Below are 17,855 nucleotides of genomic sequence, written 5' to 3'. Positions count from 1 at the left end.
AGGAAAGGAATTCTTGTACAGCCGGGCACCTGAAAACCCTTCAGAGAAATGAGTGAGCAGTCCCCAGATGGAGAAATGCCTCACATTTCCACTTGGTGTGAGAATTATTTTAATCATTTGCTAGTTATTTGCTCTGCACAAACATTGATAGGATGCAGCAACATAGGAAGTCACCTTTAGTGCCAAAACAGTGCAAAGGCAAAAGAGAGACACAACTCTATTGTGTCAATAAACATCAATAAACACAACAAATAAATGCAGAGTATTATGTAACAGCTCTATCCTATTTTTCTTCCTCTTGCACGGAACTCAAGGGGCTTACAAGGTTCTGCTCCTCTCCACTTTATCCTCACAACAGCAGCACTATAAGGTAGACTGGGCTGCCAGTGAGGGACTAGTTCGAAATCATCCAGTGAGCTGAGCAGGGGCTGAAAACCAGATCTCCCATGTCCCAATCCAGCACCACACTAATTCTCAAAAAGAGGAGTTTCCTTGATACGTTTTTTGGAGTGTTCTCCCCATTTTTCCTCCTGCAGCTTTAACAACACAGAAACAGTGGATCTTTAACGAGGTTTATCCAGTGCATAACAGTGGTTTCTTCTTTAAGCCCAGTCTGTCCTAACACAACTGGGGTAGCTGGCAAGTGTGCCTCTCGCCCGTTCCAACTCTGATGCAGTTGCCTTTGAAAACAGCATCCCAATTGGCTGTTCCCACAGCTCGGGGAGGAGGAGAAGGAGACATTGATCGCTTTAAAGAGAGAGATTTCTCTTTCCACCCTTTTGTCTCCATTAAATATGATTATCAAGAATTTGTCCCATGCATGCAGCAGCAGAGCTTCAAAAAAACCCTTATTTTTAAATACTCTTTAAAACCCCCCAGAAGTGTTGAGGAACAGAAGTCAGTATACAATTCCCTTGTTTTGGCACAGCATCCACACTTCAAAGTCCTTTTCTGGGTGTGAATGCAGCGACAGCCTCTTCTTGCGGCGGGCTTGACCATGGCACTGCATGCTCCCTCCATGGAAAGCCGGTGGGGCCCGTGTCATGTGGTATCTCACCATCTCTGCGAATCTCATTAAGTTTTCCATCCACCCATCTACGGGGAGAAACAGACCCAGCTTGTTACCGCCTCGCCTTTTGGAGTCTGTCCTGAGCCGAGTGCCAAGGTGCAAACACCCAGCTCCTCCAGCCAAGCACTCAGCTCAGTGAGAACTGGTGGAAACCAGCAGAGGCAGAGGTGTTGATGGCTCACACAAAGTCACGTGTCTAGAAACACTAATTTTGCTCCTTGCCTATTCAAAGAAGGCTGAGACCAGCAGGTTGCAAAGCAAGGGTTTTGAGGCTATGGAGAACTGAATCCTCTTATTTTAAGCCCTTGGGAGTGGAAAGATCAAAGAAGTGTAACAGGGATGAAATACTGCTAAACACAAAATAAATGTCTAAAGCTGGGGGTGGGGGCAGAACAGTTGAAATTTGGGCCTAGCTTGTCCCTTGCACCCCACTCCTTGGGCCTCCCTGAAAGCTCACCCCTGCTGGATGTCATCCTGTCCCGCCCGTTTTGTGTAGAGTTCCAGGCCTCCCTACAGAGGGAAAAGGAATTGGCAAAATGTGGGGCAAATTGCTGACTTTACACACTGTTCATTGTTCCAGTGAGGAATCTGAGGGGCACAAAGCTGAATCCCTGCACACACTAAACCCTATGGTGTCCCCTGATCAGTGATCAGGGATAATAGGGGGCGGAGGGGGGAGATTTTAGGGGCAGAGCTTGAAGAGTCTGCAAACCCCCTGGGGAACCTCCATTGGCCTGGAACAGCAACAAGCTTTCTTTGAAGGAAACAACAGCTCAAAGTCCTAAAGTCAGCACACCAAAGCCAGCCTGAACAGGAACATTCTCCTTGCAGCCCTTTCAAAAACAGCTCCAGTCTACCTTGATGACAGTGGAGGCCACCACTGTAAAGGCTCTGCACTCCACATTTCTTGATTCTGGTTTAGTCTGCCCTTTGAACACCCCAGCGTGGCACCAGATGATTTAAACACTACTGAGGCAGGCAATACCAAATGTCGGGCTACAGGTTGCCCTTCTCCAATACAGACCAGTGCAATACCTGAAGGACCACCTGCACCCATATGTACCTACCCAGTCCCTAAGATCAGGCGAGGGGGCCCTCCTGAGGGAGCCATGCATCAAGGTAAAAGAAGATGGCAAATAAAAGCAGGGCCTTCTCAGTGGTTGCATCCCATTTATGGAATAGCCTTCCAAAAGTAGTTCACCTGGCACCATCTTTATCGTCTTTTTGGCGCAAGGCAAAAACAGTGCTCTTCTCCAGACATTTTAACAATTGATTTTATATTGTTACAAGTTTATGATGTTATTTATGCTGCTTTTAGTTTTAATATATTTTAACTTACTGCTATTTGGCACCTCAATTGCATCGTATAAATGGGCGGAGTGCCCACCCTTTCCCCAGTTGGCTTGCGACTGCCCGTTTGCCCTGAGGTGGAACTTAGTAAATTGAACTCGACAGAAAGTGACAAGACAGGAATCAGCTGTCAGAAGACAGTAAGGTAGGTATGCGCATGCTTGAGCATGTGTACACAGTTATCAACCTCAGCCATGTAAACGAGGCAATTCCTGTCAACTCAGCCACTGACATTGGGAGGGGGGGAGGGGGGCGGGTTGTGTGAATGCACAGATGGCCACTCGAAGAACGACAGTTACAGGAAAGCAACCTGCCTTTCTTCATTGTGGTCTGCGTGCATCACACCTTATGGGTGATCAGTCAGCTTACCACACCCGGAGGCAGGACGGTGCCATCACTGAAGAACGAGGAGAGGATGGCATGGCCGAAAGAGCAGTCCTGCCTGGCCCTGACGTCTAGGCGGTAGTGTCTCATGAAGGTGCACGGAGCAGACCATGTAGCCGTCTTGCAGATGTCATGCATGGGAATGCTGGCAGAGAGGGCAGAAGAGGCCACGACAGCCCTTGGAGAGAGGCAGCCGTATACTGGATCGGTCCCGGCGGAGGCACAGTGCCAAACTCAATTTTATATCCGTGCTCTATGATGGAAAGTACCCACTCATCAGATGTGATGGACTCCCAAATGGGGAGTCAGCCTTGCAGCCGATCCCCAGAAGGAAGCGGGGGGGGGGGGGTTAGAGGATCGAGGAGAGGTTCATGTGTCCCGTCAATGCTGGTGCTTGTCGGTGTTGGGGTGGCCACGAACCTGTTGGTACCAAGGCGCGTTCTGCCTCTGGTTCCTTTGCTGGTGTGGCTGGAATTGCTGGTGCCCGGCATACTGAGGGTAAGGTTGGTACCAGTACTGGGAGTGAGGCCATGGCCACTTACGTCAGCTCTGAGAGGGTGTCTCCATATGACGAACTGTAAGACGAGCCTTCTGAATATTCTCCAGCTTGTTGTCCGTTTTTGAATGGAAAAGCCTGGAGCTGTCAAAGGGAATGTTTTCCACGCGCTGCTTGGTTTCATCTGGTAGGTTACCTGAGCGTAACCAGGCAAGGCAACAAAGGGTGATGGCACCAACGAGAGCCCTGGAGTCGCAATCAACATGATGTCTCGCCATATGAAGTTGTTGAATGGAGAGGTGCGTAGCCTCATGGGTGAACATGCGGGAAAGGTCCCTCTGCTGCTCCAGAAAAGTAGAGGGGAGGGACTTGAGATTCTGCATGAGGAAGTATTGGTACCTCACCATGGTAGCTTCGTCATTAGAGATGCACAGCCCAATTCCCATAGCAGCATAGATATAATGAGACATCATGTCGATCTTTCTGCCTTCGTCTTTCGGCATCGAGTGCTCTTTGTTCTCCCAACCTTGGGAAGACTCAATGATGATTGAATTTGGTTTGGGATGTTTGAGAAGGAACGGGATGTCTTGTTCCCGAATATTATACATCGAGTCACCTGGCTGTCGAGTGTGGCTGATTGAGGAGCTGCCATGTATCCAACATCACCTGCCAGAGGGTTGTGATGAACAGTAGAGCAATAGAGAATGAGTCCTCTTTTCTGATGATGTCATAAATATTATCTTGGTTGGGATCGATGTGATGTTGTCATTCTCGACAGCAGTTCCGCGAAGCTGCTGTGGGAATTTCCAGGAAAGCCCAGATCTTTGTGTGGAGATCACGGCATCTGGTGATGTGGAGGCCTGCTCAGAGTCATCTGAATCAGAATCGGAGTGGTATGGAGGACTTGATGATGACCCTGCAGAAGAAGGTGTGAGTCAGGAAAGAGCAGCTGCAGAAGTCGACAGGGCATCCCTTGGCACCGAATGAGGAGTGATGAGGATGGATCAAAGACCTCAGGGAAAAGCCGTAGGGAAGATAATAGTCCCATGGATAGGACCAAGATGAATCAAACTCACCGTATGGAAGAGGAACCCAGTATTTTGAAGGTTGAACTGGGGCCTGTTGCTGTTGTTGGGGGGGGGGATGCTGGGCATTGGAGAGCCCTCGGAGATCCCTCTGGAGATGTAGGCATTGGTTGGGGAATGGGCCAGTGGCAGGTCAGTCTGAGACCGAGGCGGAGACTCCTGAATTTCGCCATTGGACATCGACCCTCTAGCCACAGGGTCAGAACAGTCAGAAGTGGATGGAGCCGAAATGACGATCCGTGGAGGAGACCCCAATGGAGAAACCTGCATGACCAAGTGAATGTTAGGTTCAATCAGGGCCGGGATTGATGTGGCAATCGGTACCTAAGGTGGAGTAGATACCGATTCTGGGCGAGGCCCCTTAGCACGCTTCTTGTTCCTGCATTCCACCTTGTTGGGCTTGTTCTTCTTATGTTCTTCCGACACAGAGGACGCATAGGACCCAACGTGCTTCCTCTTCTCGTTCTGCTTTCAGTGAGGAGAATGAGAGGGGTGTTTCGCCTCCTTGGAAGACGTACCACCATCCAATGGACAAGGAGGAGTGACCTTAGATGGACCTGCTGCAGAGATCTCCACCAAGACCTTCTTCATAGCGACCAAAGCCTGGTCCCACAGCATTTTCTGCAGATGGTTTTCCTGGTAAAGAACTGGCAATGGCCACCCTTGTCAGCGCTGTGACCTTCTCCCAAGCATAGAAGGCACAGGTCATGAGGATCGGTGGGGGACATTTTAGCCCCACACTGGGAACTCTTGTGGAAAACAGCCCGCTGAGCCATCAAAGAGGGGTAGGAGACAGCAAACGACAGAAGAATTTTAACAAGAATAACCATAGAAGGGTTTATTTTTATATATATATATATTGAAAAGGAGAAAAGGGGAGAAAAACTTTTGAAACGGGGGAGGGGCGGAATTAGAAGGGTTATAACTTGGATAAAGGAGTTGAAGAGCTGTACAGTCAAGAGAATAATAGTAAAACTTTTGAATATAGCTACGAGAGACAAGTGAAAGGCTGGAGGCACAGCGAACGGTGGTTGCAAGCAGACTGGGGAAAGGTCGGGCACTCTGCCCATTTATACGATGGGGGGGAGGGCATGGAGTTCCCGCCGAAACCGTTAAAACTGTTTAATCCTCCCGGCAACAGGCACTGCGCAGGCGCAATGCCCATAATGTTCAATGCACAGAGGCCACGATGAAGAAGCGGCTGTTACCACGGCCATGGTCTCTACAGCACTCCACAGCAGGAGCTCTCTGAGAGCTTGACAACAACACACAATATATTTTAAAAATCCAAATTACATGATTGAAAAGTCTGTTCATTAGATAATGAAGTAATTCATAATGATGGATGAATCTAGCCCAGTGAGGGCCTCTCCAGGAGACCTTGTGGTTTAGGGAGGTTTGTAAGGGAAGGATGCACTCAGGGAACCTGAAGCAGTGCTGACTTTCAACATTACACCATTGGAAGCAAAAAGCCAAGCAGCACCCCGGTTTTGTCCACATTTTTCCATCATCTGAAGCTGACACCCTTCCCAGGACTCGCTGCCCAAGAAAACACGGTGTTACTTTTCAATAAAGTGAGGGCCTTGCCCAAGAACTGAAACTGTTGGTTTTGCTTTGCCTCAATTGCTCCTCATAGAGGTAGAAAAACCAGCCCTGTTCTGAGAAATGGCTCTGCCTGCTAAGACTGGGCAGGGCTGTGCCTTTGGGCTCTGAATTACTGACTGGAGCCAGGAAACTATTCTTGGACTGGCTCTCCTGGCTGGCATCACCAGCCGTTGCTGCAGCATGAGACAGACAGAACTCCCAGCATTTTGACACAGACACAGCTAAATAAAGCAGACACAAAGGGAGAGGACAAGTTGCTCAGAACTCCAAAAAGGGAAGAAGAAAATGCTATACAGCAGGTTGCAGTGCTCCCTTCTTTAATCTGAATGGAGCTAATCACACCTGTCCTATAACACCACAAGCTGCACATGTAACTCATTCTCACTGAACAGGAGTGTAGAGTGTTGAGCTTCTCTCAGTCAAGGGCTAAATCCGTTTTTTAAAACCTCTCTGGGGGCACATTCCAGGGGTGCATAAAGGACAAGGCCCCCAAACCAGCCCAGTTTAGTTAAAAGTTCCCACTGCCAATAACTGAGTCAGTGGAGGGGCATTTCAACGTTTTAGAATGGGAAAAACCAAATGGTGAGTGGTGTGGGAAAGCAAGCATCCCCATCTGGGAAACTGCGGGAAAGACTGGGACCCAGGCAGGCTGGACCTGACCCTCCAGCTTCTGCACCGCAGGCCTGGTGCCTGGCACAGCTCACTAAAGAATGATGGAGACCTCGACTTCAACAGGCACACCTTTCCTGTGGACCCTGCAACCACCATCGATATGTAATAAAGAAAGCCAAGTCGTCCTACGACCAGCCAACTTTGCAAAGGAATCCTGGCCTCATCCTGAGTTACCCAATCATAGAGCAGATGCATCATGCCTGAACTGGGCAGAAGATCTTCATTGACCTTGCCCCTGCCCCTCACTCCGCTCAAAGGGCTCGCCGATAAATCTTTAGAAGTCCAGGCTGAAGTTGAGAACGTGCAGCAGCTCCCGTGCTCCTCCCATTGCTCACCACCAATTCAGCCCATGGTGGGACTGTGGCTTATTCAGCGCTTCATGCTCCCTTGATCACACTCAGTTTGTTAAGCTAGGTATGTGCCAGCCCAGCCCAGAGGTTCCTATGCTTGCTGTCAGCCTGCCCTTCAGAACTCAAGGGAGCACACCTTTAAACAAGCACATCTTCTGTTGTGCAACCATCTCTACATGTGAAGGAGCTGCCATAGCTATTAACACCATGCACAACACTTTGAATATGTGACGCCACATCAAATATTGAGGAGTTAGCTCAGTTCACTCAGCAATTCTAAGTAACCAAGCAGGATGCACAGTGCAAAGTCTCAGGAAATGCTTCGTCAACATGGCTATTCTTGGACCATCAGAACTTTGCCTAACTGCTTCCTATCTCCAACCTTCTATTTATTGCAGAAAGCTTAATTCAATGCCTCTTCCAGCGTTGTGATACACTGTTTTGTATGGCCAGCAAACAAGTGATTTCTCGTACCACTTCTATTAGACACCATCTTTGCTGAAGAAAGGTTAGTAGTAGCATATCTCCAAAACCAAAGTGTACCTGGCAGGATCAGGAAGCTAGGGGAAATGAAAGGCAGGCAGGCATGTCAAAACAGAGTAATTACTCAAATTGTAAAAATGCCCACTTGCATTTTTAAACCAAAGGAATAGTTTTCTGCCCTTCCTGCTGGTTAAGCGTTGGCTCAGAGGGGGAATATTAGGGTGGTGGTGGGGAAATAAAGTGCAAAGCAGCCAAACTGAATGATCTCTTCAGTGTGTCCTACAGCTTTAGTCTGCTTGGAGGGCAAACCCAGATCTGGATCATGCAAACTCCCTTAAGCTGCTTATGTCTTCCATTAACACCAATTTGAACTTTCAAGAAGGTATTAATGCATAATGAGTTTAATGAAATGTTTGAGAGACCCTGGTTGCAGATGCTTAACACTGTTTGTCATGAAGATACCAACATTTTAAGGGGTTGTTGTCACCTGGATTTGAAGGGAAAGCCTCGCTGCAACAGCTTTGCCAGAAATCCATTACACTCATCGAATGCCTTCTACTTCACCTTAGAAACACCCGAGTTTTGGGTCAAGCATGGATCAAAATTCTTTTAGTACTCTACTGCTTTCTGGCCTGGCAATTTTGATTTGTGGGACAAGTTCTCATTTACTAAAATCTAAAAAAGAATCCCACAAAAAGTATTTAAAAGCAATAGCCATCCTTGGATTTTCAAGGCCTAATATCTGCAAAGAAAAACGAACATTTCTTTCTGCATTCGCTTACCATTTGCAAGTTCTCTTGCAAGTCACCCTGCAAGTGAAACCTAGTGTTTCTCATTCCACCTACAGAGTGCGTGCTTATTACCAAAAAGAAACATCTTCTGGAAACACTCAAAAACCTCATTTCTTAATTCAATCACACCTGTGAGCAATGAGGAATTAAGCACATGGCATGTGAGTCAAACTGATATTACAAATCATTTAGAACAAGAGCTGTTTACATTGATGTGGCAGCAACAGGACTTTTGGGGGGCTACAGGATGAGCATGCTGGCAGCTCAAATGCAGCAACCACGCATCTCATTATGAATGCTCAGCATCACTCTCATTTAAAAGGGAGGGAATTTTGTCATTTTGCTTAGTTGAATCATTACCAGACATAGTTTGGCTAATTTCAATCTATTTTTTCATTTTGCTGGCCACCTATCCATCTTTTTTTTAAAGCAGCCTATCAAAGAGGCTTCGACGTATAAGGAGCAGAATGCATACATGTTGTTTCATTTTTATTTCATTTTGAGGTGGCATGTTTAGGAATGTTGAGTGCATTTAAAGCCAAGCTTCAGCGAGGACTTTTCCGTGGGAGACCACGGATGCATCTGTGTGCCTGGAGAGCAGCTGTGCATTTAGCAGAATGCAGACCTCTCTCCCAACACGGAGGAATTTCTGCAGCGTTCCGAAGGGCTCCCGTTTCAGCCTTGTCTTTCTCTGTCCTTCCAAGGAGAATAAGCGATGGACAAATCAAAATGTGGGAATAACTTCTTGCTTGCAAGGAAGAGTTAGCACTTAATGAGGAGCTGGTCCTCTACCGCTAATCACCAGGTGGATTTCTTTTTAAGCCTAGTAAGCTTTAAAAAAGTAGTAAGATGAGGGCGATTCCTTCCTTGCACAAGGCACTTTTCTTCGCTCTTCTGAAGAATTTGCCCAGAGCCTGGCTCCTTCCTGTGGAAGCAGGAACAGGCAAAGCTACTGTACCCTCCCCTGCCTGTTGGAAGAGTCAGAGATGCTCAGTACAGTGGTACCTTGGCTCATGAACTTAATCCGTTCCAGGACTCTGGTCGTGACCCAAACTGGTCATGAGCCAAGTCAAATTCCTCATAAGGTTCTGTTCCAGGGGAGCAGCAGTGATAGGCAGCCCGGTGTTTCTGAGATGCCTCCCTACCGTGCTAGTTCACAAAGTTCAAGGAATTTCTTCGCACAGAAGTACACAACTGCATGGAGCACCCTCTACACTCAAAAAGTTCTGGATTTTACCCACTCATTCTGCATAATTAAGTCACCTAGGAAGGTGTCAGCAGTTGTAGGCAACCTATAAATGCGTGTATAAATGAACGAACGAACAAATAAAATAATGTCATGGAAGCTTGGCTGAAGAGTAACTATGATGGAAGACGGTAAGATTTTGGGCTAGACTGCTCTTTACAAACTCAGGGGTTACTGACTCAACTGCTTTAGTTGTTCAAGTAGGTGTTCCACTGACAGCATCTGATGAAGCAGGTTGTAGTCCATGAAAGCGCCTGATGGAAGAGGAACCTCTCTGCTTTTGTCAACCAGTCATACATCAGAGTTGCCAGAAGAGGAGGCCATTTTGTTCATATGTTGCTCATGCCCACCCCGCCCCACCCCACGTTGCCCTTGAGTCCTTATGGTGCATGCAAGTATTCCCACCTTCCTCCGCCATGCCACGTTAAAGATTGCTCTGACCTGCCAAACTGTTAACTGCCTAAAACACAATGACGACGACAAAAAAAGAACTGGCCATGTCGAAACATGAACCCATCTGTGGCCAGCAATGATACTAACAACAATTGCATTAATGACAAATTCAGTATCTGTCAACCATTTAAGTAGAAATGTGCTACGCTCCTTTTTTTGTTTTGAAAATTAAAGTAACGCCTGCATTCCCAGCTTCCTGCTGGCTTGTACGCCTTGAGCCTAAGCAGAGATTCCAAGAAAGAATCCTCAGGGCAGTAATAATATTTGCGAGGTACTTCTTGAGCACAAGCATGTTAAAATGCTATCCCAGCCCTCTAAAACATAACATTAGGAAAAAGTGAGTTAATTTCAGGCTCCCTTTTGAGGCCCCTCCTGATGTCAGACCAACTGAAGCACTGGAGCTATCCTTACAGCGTCCGCACTATTTTCCACCTTACTGCAAGCTCTATTAGCATTTGCATTGCTTTTAAAGTTTCTTTTAAAGTGCACACAGCAAGAGAAGTTGCCAGGCTTTTTACTCCACCTATCCTATTGCCATGTTCAAACCCTGATCGACTGCAACAACGCAGAGTCATTTAAAAGGAGTCATCACCAAGAGACCTGCTTCCTGGGGTTTCCTGCTGCCGTCCCCTCAAAGTTTCAGCCATGCAACCAGGGGGAAGTGTTTCCTTACCCACCCACTTGCGGGCAGCCTACAGCAAATGTTATACTGAAAGGACAGTTTTTCAAAAGTAGATTTATTAGTCTCACTAATTTGATCCTGAATGGAACATTGGGGCAGGGGAAGGGGGAGATTTACCAGCACTAATAAACTGTTACCTTAAATGGATGCTCTTAAAAGGATAGGTAGCACAGGGCCAAGTAGCAAAGTCATAAAGATATTACAAGTATTGCAAACAGTGTTAAAAACAAAACAAAACAGTGTTGTCCAAGTGGCTGAAATCATGTTGAATGAGGTTGTGCATGAATACAGCCAGAATCCTTACATGCAAGACACAAGAGCGTCCTACAAGAGCATTCACTTGCATGTTTGTTTGGTTTATATTTTGCTGGAAGAAAAAACCCAAAGGTGTTAATGTTCTCTAAAGCCGGACCATGAGAATGTTTCCAAGAGAGTTCCTGTCTTCCATCCAAGTTTGATGGGGGTGCTGGATTCTGGCAGTTCTCAGAGGGAGGGCCCAACTCATGTTGCTTTGGCATATGCATGTGCATATGCACGCGCACACACACACAACAGACACACACTCACAATATTCCAGTATCACCAGGAGACACACTCTAATGCAGCTTTGAGTTGGCACTGCTCCTGAACAGCTTTAAGTGTTTATCAACTCAATAGGTCAAAAGTCTGCAGACACTGGCTGGAACAGCAGTATGCCACAAAACTAACAGTTGTCCTCCTGGAATAGAAGAAGAAGAAGAAGAGAGAGAGAGAGCAGTTGTCAGCTCAAGATTAAAACACTGGCTCTTGTCCATAAATACAACTTTTCTGGATACCTAAAAAGCAAACAAATTAGGAGGGAAGATTAAGCCCTGGTAAACTAAATACACAAAATATCTGAGTTTGTAAAAATAGCAAGAGGTTTTCCTCTGTCAACATACAAAAAGTTCAGCTGAACACTATCACAGGTTTCATTGCTATGAAGGAAAACATCTGGATAATTTCTAGATTCCTTTCAGGAAAATCATGTCATCCCCCAAGCCCAGGTTCTTCGGGGAACTGAAAGCTAGCTCAGTCTGCATGAGATTCCGCAGTACATCCCCTGCTTTAGTTAGCATTCCACTTCCACGTTCGTTTATGAGAAAGGCAAGATCTGTTTACAGGGGCACCGATCTCCGTGCAACTTGCAAGGGTGCTCTTCCGAGTCGTGGTGCCACCAACTCCTCCCTTAGTGTCCGATGACGTCTGCTCGCCTATTCTGGGTTACGTGCCAGCAAATGCACTGCTGGGCTCATAAGCTCCCACACTGAATGCACCTTTCTAAGCTTCCCTTACAGTCGTGATGCCATTGGGTATTTCAGGGCCCTCAGACACAGCTACCTGATGTTTCTCTCCAGGCTTCCTGCTTCCCCTTTTCTCCAGCACACAACCAATTTAATGGATGAGCACAAATGCACAGGCTTCAACTGTGGCATGTACTTCAGGGAGATTTCCAAACAAGTTGTCAACAGGCAGAAGTACCCAGTCCACGGCAGTCAGCAAGAGCCCCCCTGACTTTTCCTGGCTATCTCAGGACTAAGGCTGGGACTCCAGGCAGGCTGGACATGGCCACGGGGCCTGTAGTACTACACTCTTGCCCTAGGCCAGCCAATAGATTTGCTGAACAAATATTGTTTAAAATTGTAAGTTAAGCAGGATGTCAGCTGTGGAAGCGCCAGACTCGAGGAGCATTTTTCTATTGCTAGCACCATCCCTGGTATGAGCAGGCGGGAGACTATCATGGCCTGACCGGGGGCAGAGGGTGTGGGGAAGTGGCTGGCTCTTAGAAGCAACTTTTCCTGCTTACATTTTAAAATATGATTCTCTGCAGAAAAGTTTAAAAGCACTCTTGAGAATGAGGAAAACTTGGCTCTTGAGCCAGACATGCAAAGAACAAAAAACTTTGGGCCTTTCTCTTAGCAAGAAAAGAATAGGCAAGATTGAGACGAAAGATGCAAAAACTAGGTTTCTCCCTTCTCCCTTTCTGGAGTTTTACACAAAGGACTCATGAATATAAGTGGGCGTTCTTTCTTTTCATGTGAGGATGAAAGCCGTGTTGCAAAGATGGCTGCTGCTCTCCATCACGTTTTCAGGTTGAGAAGCAGCCACAAATTGCTGCATGGCTGTTCTAATTACCAAAGAGCAATTAATGAGGGGCACAATCTCCAAGTTACAAATGGGTAGCTGTTTTAACCTCTGAAGAGGAATCAAAGTACAGCCAGTATTTCCTGTTCACCTAACAGAATACAGGCCATTTCTTAGTACAGGAAAGGGGAATAAGGTTTGACTAGCACATGGAACAAAATCACATACAGCTTTTCAGACACCGATGGCTTCTTTTAGTTTTCAAAAATATCAGCACTTTAAGACAGAGAAGCTTCTAGCTCTCACAACTTTGAAGAAGAAAAAAGGATGATGTGTGGACACTTGGTAAAAGCACAGGAAATCCGGATGCCAAGGATGTCTGAAGTCTGCAAATCTTCCTCTCCTTTTCCCATATCTTAAAATGTTGACTCCTTGCCAAAATTGTGCTACTACGTCCCTTCCCAACCGATGAGCAAGTCAGTCTATAAAAGGAAAACAAATTCCAAGAAACCTGTATGCAAATTAAGTTACTATAGCAAATTGATCATTGTGAAAGAGAGGGAAGCTCCACAGCTTTCAGTTTCAAAGTGATGATGTACAATGAGCTGTACAGTTGCAGTGTGCAAGCAGCGTAGATACTTGAGTCCTATGCATAAAATGAAAGATATTTCTCTTTCTCCTCCTCTCCTCCTCCTCCTCGAAAGGAGATTTTTAATATCTACAGTCTCATCCGAAAAGCACAATGGTAGCCCTATGTAGATACATTTCTGTCTAACTGAAGCCCTTGTGTTAAGGTCTGAAGCCCCAAAGTAATTTTCCCTATAATTACCCCTGATGCAATCCAGCCATCGGTGTCTCTCTCAAGGGAAAGAGCTTTGGATAGACAATAGTAAACATGGGCTGGCTACAACGGTGGCAATGTCCCAACGGGCAGTGCAGCAATTCCAAGAGACTTCTGGGTAAAGTGATTGGAGTCAGGAACTTCAAATCTAGAGTGAGAAAAAACAGGTAATGACTTCAAAATATATTCACAGGTGTCTTAACAAAGGCAAGATATATCTCATGTGTGTTTTAAGAACTGTGCATACTTGACAAAAAGAAAACAGGAGTTCTGGTGGCACCCTAGAATGAAGCAGAGCAACACAGGAGGTAAGGATGAGTTTGATGGATGAGTTTCAGTTATTGTGGCCTGATGACGTGGACAAGGTGCTTGGACGAGTACGTACCACCACCTGTGTACTGGACCCCTGCCCATCATGGCTACTATCCAAAGCCAAACACGGGATTGGTTCCTGGATCCAGGAGGTCACCAACGCTTCTTTGAAGGACGGCCGGTTGCCTGCACCTCTAAAGGAGACGGTGGTCAGGCCAGTCCTAAAGAAGGCATCCCTGGATCCAGAGATGGCCGCCAATTATACACTGGTGGCCAACATCCCGTTTTTGGGCAAGGTGCTGGAGCAGGTGGTGGCGGGACAACTCCAAGCTCTCTTGGATGAGACTGATTATCTGGACCCATTTCAGTCCAGCTTCAGACCCGGGTATGGTACTGAATCTGCCTTGGTCACCCTGTATGATGACCTGTGCGGGGAGAGAGACAGGGGGAGTGCGTCCCTGTTGGTCCTCCTGGACCTCTCAACAGCTTTTGATACCATTGACCATGGTATCCTTCTGGATAGGCTAAGGGGGTTGAGAGTAGGAGGCACTGCTTGGCAGTAGTTCCGCTCCTATCTCAACGGCTGATTCCAGAAGGTGGGGGACTTTGGCTCTGTGCCATGGCAGCTATGCCATGGAGTTCCACAGGGGTCTATTCTGTCCCCCTTGCTCTTCAACATCTACACGAAACCGCTGGGAGGTCATCCGGAGGTGTGGACTACGGAATCATCAGTACACTGATGATATCCAGCTCTACCTCTCTTTTTCAACCAATCCAGGTGAGGCAGTGGCTGTACTGAACCAGTGCCTGGCCAAGGTAATGGGCTGGATGAGGGCCAATAAACTGAAGCTCAATCCAGACAAGACGGAAGTCCTGCTGGTAGGTGGTTCAAATTCCTGGGTAGGTGACTTGGATCTTGTCCTGAATGGGGTTGCATTCCCTCTAAAGGACAGGGTCCGCAGCTTAGGAGTGCTCCTCGACCCGGAGCTGACTTTGGAAGCTCAAGTGTCGGCGGTGGCGAGGAGCGCTTTCCTTCAGCATCAGCTGATCCATCAGCTGCGTCCCTACCTGGAGGACGACTGCCTAGCGACAGTGATGCATGCATTGGTTACTTCTTGATTGGATTTCTGCAACGCGCTCTACGTGGGGCTGCCCTTGAAGACAGTCTGGATACTTCAGATGGTGCTGACGGGGACTGGGCGTTATTTTCATATAACCCATCCTTTACCAGCTTCACTGGCTTCCCATCGAAGTCCGGGCTCAATTCAAGGTGTTGGTAATTACTTATAAAGCCCTTAACAGCTTGCAACCCAGATACCTGAAGGAATGCCTGTGGCCATATTTGCCCTCCCACCCCTTGAGATCGGCAGTAGGGGCTCTCCTCTGGGAGCTTTCCGTAAGAGATATTAGGAAGCAAAGTAACCGAAGGAGGGCTTTCTCTGCGGTGGCACCCCATCTGTGGAATGCGCTCCCCAGAGAGGTCTGCGTGGCGCCGTTATTTGTTTTTCGGTGCCAGGCCTAGACCGTTGTATTCAAACAGTATTTTAATAATTTTTAATATTTATAGTTTTAATTGTGCAGCCAGTGTGTTTCCATTTTTAATTGTAATTGTGCTGTTTTATTTATTTTTTTGTTGATGTGAGCTGTTCCAAGGCTATGTAGCAATGGGGACGGCATATAAAAACTTTAAATAGATAGATAGATAGATAGATAGATAGATAGATAGATAGATAGAGAAATAAGGGGAATATCCTGATTCACTCAGACTTGCAAAATTCTTTGGTGGACTTTCTTTCCACCCAAAACCTCTCCAGTTCAGGATATAACATTATGAAGTGTCAGTTGGTTTGTGTGTCAGGATGAGAGCCATTCCATTCTGCATGGGAGTTCATTGTGCAACCATCGCCGAGGGATGACAAAATCAAAATAATCTTTAACATAAATAGGTCTACACTTTAAAAACTAGGTTTGTGGCCTTACATCCCAAGAACCCCTTGCAGTGATAAGCAAATGCAGTGATAAAACTCAGACCATTTCTAAGGTAATTAAGTATCAGGTAATAACTCGCCAACCAACTAGTGACCTTTCCCTGAAAATAACCACCACTGTAAGTGCATGAGATTACTAATTGCAAGCTCTCTTACTACAGAGCAGAGCCAAATTCTCTACAGTATGCGCTACATAGTTCTAGGCCAATGTTCCACTGCTGGTCTAATAAAACTCACTCCTGCAAAGAAATACTGAGTACCAGAGATTGAATTTTATTTCATACAATTTTCTTGGCAAAATAATTTGTTTGCTAACTTTATTCATTCCTTCCTAGCCCGCCCAAAATGAGAGTCCATGAACGTCTAGGGACGTTCTGTTGGCTCGATGCTCAAGTTTCTGTCGGAAGCTGAGGCCCCATGGGGCAGCACGATGCAAAGCACAGAGAAGCCACAGGCCAGTTTTCAACAAAAAGCCTGAACTGGGGCAGAACTAAAGCAGCTCAGCTGTCACGTTGTACCACAACGGCCGACAGGCTCTGAGCGCTTCTTCTGCCTCATGCTTAACAAGCTTGCCAGCTCTGAAGCTGCCTGGGAAGGGGCTGCATTGTTGGACGATGCATTGCCTCTTGCCTCAGGAACAGCATTATTTCTGCTTCTCCACTCCCTCTGTTAGAAGGCGGTTGCTTCTCTGCCGTGGACTGTGAAAAGGCTTCCATCTTTTCCAGGCTATGCACTAGAAAAGGCCCCTAAATGCCCTTTACCTCCGAAGCAGAACACTTGCCTGCCTTTTTAGGCTTCTTCACAAATGTGACTTGGGATGCCACTGGACTGGGGTTTTGCAAACTCTGCAAAATTGTATGGCACAATGAAAGGCTACGAGCTTCAAGTACAATGCTGATCTCTGAGCACTTGCTGTAAGCTTCTTCTCTTCAATGTAAGCTTCTTGCTTAACTTCTGAGTGTCCTAGATCTTCATATCGCTTCATGTTCCTCCTTCCTCCCTGTTTTCTTTGTTCTATCAGCTTAAATGTGTTTGTTAAACTGCATTTTAGTTCTCAACCTCTCACATCCTTATTTCCCATCAAAAGAATCCCTCTCCAGGATATTTATCTTGACTCTCCCATCTACACAGTTTAAAATTAAGGTGCTTGAATTGCAACTTCTTTCTAAAGCATTTCCCAGTTCTTCTTTTCTGCATGATCTTTTGGGCTTGGCATCTCATTTTTTAACTTCCCACAGTCCTCACTTTCCTTATGTATTTCATCTGTAAGGACACAGGCAGTGATAATAATATAAAGAAACATTGCAGCTGCTTCTTTAAGGAGCTGAGTTAGATAGGAGTTTGACCAGCTCAAGTAATGCAGCCACAGCACAGCTACCTTTTAAAAGCCTGCAGTACGTCTTATGCAGCATCCGCATGGCCACCTCTTGCAAGGGCAGCACGTGGTCCAACTCTGTCCCTATGGACTTCACCTCCGCTGGGAGGAAAACTGTCAACTGTCCCGAGGAAAAGGAGAGGAGCTTCACCTCTGACTGGAGAGCAGGAGAACCACAGCTGGAGAAACATTCAGGGAAGGAGATTTGTTTAAGAGCAAGGAAATGTCACAGGCCGTCAACGTCCAAGCCACCTAAACAATACATCATTGCCTTTTGTCAGGCCATGCTTTCCACAAACAGAAGTTCCCTTGTTGGGCCTTCTCTCCCCATGGTGGCAAACATGAGTCTTGACTGTAGCACTCCAGGCTGCAGCTGGGAGATCAGTACATCCTCTATGCTTTGTCTTCCATACACAAGACAAAATGCAGAGGAATGCTCAAGCTTAGCCTCCTCCTGGTCAAGCTAGAACCTTTGTGTGTGCAGGTCATCTATTTTAGATGGAGGAACTTCTAGTCATGTCCCACCTACAGCCGGTGCACACACAGCTTAGATACAGGCACATCAGTGAG

At 46.6% G+C, this 17,855-nt stretch overlaps 1 protein-coding gene across 7 annotated transcripts in view; it reads right to left on the bottom strand.

Annotated features, from left to right (window-relative positions):
* Nucleotides 1-10,700: 10,700 nt before the first annotated feature.
* The window catches only part of LRRC28 (leucine rich repeat containing 28), a 67,143-nt gene continuing 59,988 nt past the window's right edge, over nucleotides 10,701-17,855 (bottom strand). For 5 of the 7 annotated variants that reach the window (XM_044444991.1, XM_044444989.1, XM_044444992.1 and 2 more), the window contains 3 exons: nucleotides 17,289-17,464; nucleotides 13,599-13,758; nucleotides 10,701-11,384 (listed from right to left, as the gene is read on the bottom strand). In XM_044444991.1, the coding sequence (XP_044300926.1) occupies nucleotides 11,312-11,384; nucleotides 13,599-13,758; nucleotides 17,289-17,464 (409 nt within the window). In that variant the 3' untranslated portion in view covers nucleotides 10,701-11,311. Of the gene's footprint in view, nucleotides 11,385-13,598; nucleotides 13,759-17,288; nucleotides 17,465-17,855 lie in introns of those variants that run through there. The other 2 variants (XR_006416167.1, XR_006416166.1) reach the window with 2 other exon arrangements.

The sequence above is a fragment of the Varanus komodoensis genome, unplaced genomic scaffold (genome assembly GCF_004798865.1).
Source record: "Varanus komodoensis strain SLA01 unplaced genomic scaffold, ASM479886v1 scaffold46_3, whole genome shotgun sequence".
NCBI lineage: Eukaryota > Metazoa > Chordata > Lepidosauria > Squamata > Varanidae > Varanus > Varanus komodoensis.
The sequence above is the reverse complement of the archived record's forward strand: the minus strand, read 5'-3'. Positions and strand labels throughout refer to the sequence as shown.